The sequence below is a fragment of the Papaver somniferum genome, unplaced genomic scaffold (genome assembly GCF_003573695.1).
Source record: "Papaver somniferum cultivar HN1 unplaced genomic scaffold, ASM357369v1 unplaced-scaffold_117, whole genome shotgun sequence".
NCBI classification, from domain to species: Eukaryota; Viridiplantae; Streptophyta; class Magnoliopsida; order Ranunculales; family Papaveraceae; genus Papaver; species Papaver somniferum.
Window position 1 is genome coordinate 8651830 of NW_020620714.1, and position 6000 is coordinate 8657829.

A 6000-nucleotide genomic window follows, 5' to 3' on the forward strand; every position below is an offset into this window, starting at 1 on the left:
CATCATCAAATAGTAAAGATATGAAAGGATCATATTTGAATGTAAATGTGAAAGATCAAATTAGATGGATTCGATCGATTCTAATTTTGTTGCATAGAAAAAACACGATAATGGGAGAACAGAAACAGAGAGAGAGGAAGATAGGCGTCAAACAATTAGGGTTAGCTTAAAAATAAAAATCGAAAGCCTGAGTGTCCTCGCAAGTCTGGTTACTTTCTTATCTGAGCGTGTTATTTCATTAAGGATAAGCATGGTACCTGTGATTCATTAGACGATTTGGGAAAACTATACCAGCCATTTTTTACTGAAGAAGAAAAGTTATAATTTCTTTCCCTGGTTTCTTCGTTGACATGAATATCGGCAAAAGATGAATAATCCAGTTTCCTTTCTAACACGATTTCCATACTAATACGATTTTCTCTAATTAAGCTGGAAACAAATAATTTCAACACTTCCATAATAATTTGGTTTCCTATTAAAGGTCCAATTAAAAGTTTAATCCAATCGGTGTTAAATTTTGAATGGAAAGAATTTACAAAAGTTTGACGGAAGTTTTATCCACCCGAAATGGTTATAGTAATGTATAGTTAAGTATTGGTTTAAACACGATGTAACAAAATTATTTAGGATAAAACTTTGACAACAGTATTGTCCATCTTTTTTTTTTTTGTGGATGTCGTTACTAACAAATGGTTAAGTACTTGATGTAAATAAAGTGTAACCCAATTTTAAATATTTTCAACCAATAAAATTATGCCAAGTATCATCATCATAGCTTCTATATTAGAAAAAATCTATTTCGACCAGTATAAAGCGAGAATTTCATCACCGTTCAACATGAGATCACTAAAACTTAAAATACACAAATTTTATTTAACAAAGCCGACTACAAACAAATTGCACCATAACTTTTGAACGCTTGTTGAAAATTTCGACCGACTCCATCACATATTGAAAATCCAGTACATCACTTAAGTTATTACCGAGTAGAAATCCCTTGTTAATTTTGCATTTTTCCGTTTAAATTTTTCTCTTTGATCTCTTTCCCATTGGCTGGTCTACTGAACCTGCAAGGCCTTCCGTATTAGTTTCCGATACAAAATTAAATTTCAGTGCCTTACCAGTTCTCCTTGAATAACTGGATAACAGAACAGAGTATGTGAACCGAAGAGACTATACCTTTTAAGTTCTCTTAAAAAACTTTGCACGGAGTGTGACTTCCCCCACAGCTTCTTCGGGTTGTTGGAGCTCCCCACATCAGTTGGGCCTTGATCCGGTTTGGCTCCATGCTCGAGACGTGTATCCGCCCCATCAGTTGGGACTTGTTTCCGTTTGGATCCATGCTCGGCCTCTTGCTTCCCAAGTGTTACCGACTTCTGCAACCAAATAAACTAGTATTAAGAAAACTCGAGAAATCTCAAAACATAACGCAACGAATCTGTAATTGAAAGACATAATTCAAAAAGTTATAACACTAATGAAAAAGTGTTGTAACTTAAAACATACATTCATCATTCGAACGACATCCGTGATGTATGGCTGTCCGTTTTCGGTTATGATGGTTTTGATATGCGACATCAATTGTTGAACCTGATCTTTACGCTGGGTCTCATCTTTAGTCCTATTATCAAATAGAACAACTCTTTTCTTGCAGATCTGGAGTACTTTCTGTTTAAAACATGTATCCAATATACCATTAACTTGTAGTTAAAATTATAATAAATAAATAGCCATAACATTCATAAAAATGTGTTCGAATACTATATCATAGAAAAACCTTTAATGAAGAGGGACATGTAGATAAGAATTCCGGAAAGTTCATTCCTGAAAGTTCATCACCACCGGTAAAAACAACAACCATGTAATCAAAGATCTTTTCTCCGAAAATCTTCCCTAAACTTTGAATAACCGTTTCTTCTTCAACCGTAAACCGAGTTTTAATAGAACAAACCAGAATGAACCCATGGATCCCATCCTTCGCAAGAATTATGCATTTCACCATCTCATCTGCTAAGTATTCAGGTGTATCAGATCCTCTTGACAAATCAAATAGCCCTGAAAAAAAGACTTATCATCTTTTTAGGTATTCTATTGTGAAAATATAGGATCATAAGAGAGAATTGAAACAAGAAATTATGGGAGTACATGTATACCTGGTGTGTCAATGACGTTGACAACTTGACCATCATCCAGCGTAGTTTTCTCCATTCGGCATTGAGTGGTAACACCACAAGCCGAAATCCTAGAAACAAATTCCTTCTTTCCAAAGATGCTATTGCCAACAGCACTTTTTCCATTCCCAACTCTTCCAAACAGAACTAAGGTTTGTGCAACTGGCACTATCGATTTTTCTGTTAGGTAATCGGCACCTTCCATCCTCCTAGCAGAGATCAAATTCATATTTATTAATAAATGAAACATACTGTAATCGATTAGTCAACAAAGTTTAGAGACGCATCTATCTTGAAGGATGTATAGTTAATTAATATGGTCCCAAACTAAAAACTAAATCGAGGTTCACAATAGCATACTGTTAACAGCGCAATGAACTATAAAATTTTCACTTGGAATTGTATGAAACATTAAAAAAAAAAATTAACTTAGTGCAAGCAAATGTTAATTAATCAGTTAATGGTCTTAGTCCTTCTACAGAATAACAATTTTGTTTTCTAGCAGTCAAGCCTTTCATCATCAGTTTTTCCATTTTTCCCGAATTCTAATTCCTTCAATTTCTTCAATTGAACTGACCAAAAATTTCCAACTTACTCTTAAATTTGATACAGATGATCGAATCTGCAGTTCGTAGTTTCGCTGATTAAGTTTGGAATCAATCAAATTAGAGTAATTTCTTCTCACTGTTTCTCAAATTCAGAATTAAAAAAGAAACTGAATTTTCACTTCTCTGCCAACAATTGAATTGATCAAAAATTTGTAATAAGAAGTAAGAGAGGAAAAGAGATGGATTATAGAAAGAGAGAGTGATCAAAGGCAAGAGGGTTGTAGCTTTTTCTGATAAACAAAAAACAGTCTAAGCAGAGGAAAAAGTTAAAAATAAAGAGAGAGGCGGGTAACTGTTTTTCTTTTAAAGTTAAGTCATATTTTCTTTATCGAAAGAGGCGAATAAGAAAGTATATATAAGGTTTAGGTTTGGTTTTGTTTAGGCGTATAAAGAAAATATCAAGTTACATCACCACATCACCCTTATCCTTACACGTCAACCTTGTCTTTACAATTACAATCCTCTTCGAATGCTTTTAGGCCTAGAAAGGCAAAAACCGTTCCAAGAAGTATTTGTGACAGTTTTCTATCTGTCCCTATTTTACTAATATTTTTCGGTCATACATTCATTTAGAGATGATCCAAAAATAACCTTAAATTAATTCTTATGTAACCCATAGGACGGTCAGCCCATTTACATCCCAAATAACCCTTTTTAGGGACGGTTTTGAAAAAATGACCGTCCCTAGAAGCCACATGTTTTGTGTAGTGATACTAAGCTGAGTTTTATTTATAAATTTCACAACACATATGCTAAACACACCAAAAAATTATTGTGAAAAATTATGTGAGAGGGAATCGGGGATCAAATGATCTTTACCCGACCCTAATTAGACAGACGTACAAAACAACAAAGTGACAAACACAAACATATAAATATTATGGCTTCTCTTAAATATAGCCCATGATTTTGTTAAATATAAGTATATAACTCATGTAAAATAAGTCATTTAATTCAACCAAATAGGTTCTTATGACCCATAAAATTATACATAGTTTTTATATATAGCCCAAAATAAATTATTAATGTCCAAATCAAAAAAATTAAATAAAGTTAATCTTGTAATTTTCATAATTAGATCTATGTAATACCTGTGGTGTATACAATTGATGATCTTAGAATACCAGTTTTATCTAATCATGATTGAGAAAAAAGAAAATCATCTTAAATTTTTTTTTTTATAGAATTATAATGCTTATGGAGTTTTATTAAATTTATTTTTGCAAAAGCAACAAAGCCCTAGTTGATTTCATTTCGATTGATATTGTTGTGGAGAAGTTTTAAATGAATACTTAGAATATATAACCTCAATTGATAATCATGATTTGGAAAAATAACATCATTTTATAGAAAAGTGAAAAGTTTGGTTTAATTTTTTTGAGGAAAAGTAAAAAATTAAGGTTTATAACATGGTGATTTATAAGAAAAATGAGAGAGCGATTAGAAAGAAATTGAAATATAATTTAGTTTGGATAAAAATAAAATTAGGGTTCATATTTTAATTTCGGAAAAAAGTAGGATTATTAGTTACAAAATTATGACTTGTTTGGTAATTTTGTTTTTCGTTCTAACTTAATTTTTTAGGTATAACTAATAGCATGGGCTCCATTTAACAGAGGCAATATTATATGGCTATTTTAACTTTAAGATTGTCTAAAAACGCAGTCAAAAGTTTATGATTCGAGAATAATTCAAAGAACTATAAAGCTTTTTCACCTCTTGAGAGTTCTATCCATCAGATAAAACTCCTCCGATAAAACTTCTTGAGAGTTATATCAGAGACAACTCCACAGATAAATACTGATCATGATTTTATTTTTATCACCACTATTGCTTCACTTTTCTAGGTGTGAAAAAGACAAATTCCCCGAAATATTTTTTTTTTTAAAACTTAAATCTTATTTATTTATTTATTTAATTTAGCCCCACCCATAGTTGTGTGTTCTTGCTGGTGTCACGTATCACATTGTTAAAGTGTTATTGAGTGATGATATCAATGATCTAAGTTCGAAACTTGCTAATACCAAATTCTCTGTCAACCAATAAAATAATAATATATTTTTTCATAGATATCTAAAATATAGAAATTATAACTTAAAATCAAATCAAATACGATATTCAACTTATATATAAATATTCTAAAAGAAATCTATGTATTTGATGGTCTTTCAACTAGAGATCGTTCTTCCCCAAATGATTTATCTATAAGATTATATTCTATAACCATCGATCCTAGATGTTGATAGAAGTTTACGAATTGTACTGGATTTGTGTCTGTGCGTAGCATCCAACATTTTTTTCTTCTTTTAATCACTTTTTTGAATTGTGGTGTGTGGGGCATCGTCCCGCCCCGTGGCGATGCACTTTTGATATGGTGTGGCGGGCGAATGCATTAAATCGGTGGATATAAAATACGAAAATTATTTATTTTTTTCTTTTATTTTTGTATAAAATATGTGAGAAATATATTAGGTACTCGACTTCCGAATTGAGTTTTAATCCTAGTTAGAAATTCAACGAATGAATCGCGAACTAATATGGGAACGAATTATACGCAAATAATTGGAACTCTGAACCCTAGCTAGCAAATCGATGAGCCGAAAAAATTCGGACCAATAAAAGTGTGCTAATTAATTGGCTAGTCCGGTCAAATATGCGGTCAATAATTTATGATTCCGTAAAAATGTGGAAATGCGTATATTCGTGTTCAATGCGTTTAACATATCTCAATTCATCATGTAAAAATCGGCATATATTTTATTATTTCCATATATTAAAATCATTTGAGTTTTTTTATTTATATTTTTTTTATTTTACATTGTATGAAAAACCAGGATCTAAATGATGCATATAAAAATTATAGAACATAATTACCAATAAATATATACGTATAAGAGGATATGATGGAATAACCATAAAATGAGGTTGAAATAATGGCCGAATTAATATGACAAATAGTTCGTGAATTTGCATAGTTAGCGGATTATTTGAAAATGCTAAAGAAAATCGCGAATATGATTCGAGATTGTAAAAGTGCGTGTACTAGTTCGTGTTCAGATAATTCGTGCAAAATCATTTACTTACTAATTAGGCTCCGAACCAAATACGTGTATATCATGGAAGTTCCGAACAATTCGCGAATATTCGAATACGTGTATAATTCAGTCGTCGGATACGGCTGACTTGCTTGCTGACTCATCGATTATTGTAGCCGAAGAGAA

The 6000-nt window shown here is 31.7% G+C and overlaps 1 protein-coding gene across 2 annotated transcripts; it reads right to left on the reverse strand.

The window, feature by feature from the left end:
* Window positions 1–751: 751 nt before the first annotated feature.
* On the reverse strand, window positions 752–3112 carry LOC113329466 (immune-associated nucleotide-binding protein 9-like). 2 transcript variants are annotated; one of them, XM_026576339.1, is made up of 6 exons: window positions 2767–3112; window positions 2154–2380; window positions 1778–2055; window positions 1507–1668; window positions 1180–1373; window positions 752–1067 (listed from the first exon to the last, which is right to left on the reverse strand). In XM_026576339.1, the coding sequence occupies exons 2-6, from the start codon at window positions 2374–2376 to the stop codon at window positions 1001–1003; spliced, it is 924 nt and encodes a 307-aa protein (XP_026432124.1). In that variant the 5' UTR covers window positions 2377–2380; window positions 2767–3112; the 3' UTR covers window positions 752–1000. The 2 variants fall into 2 exon arrangements, with proteins under 2 accessions (XP_026432124.1, XP_026432123.1); XM_026576338.1 differs by having other exon boundaries at window positions 1180–1376.
* Between the last annotated feature and the right edge of the window lie 2888 nt (window positions 3113–6000).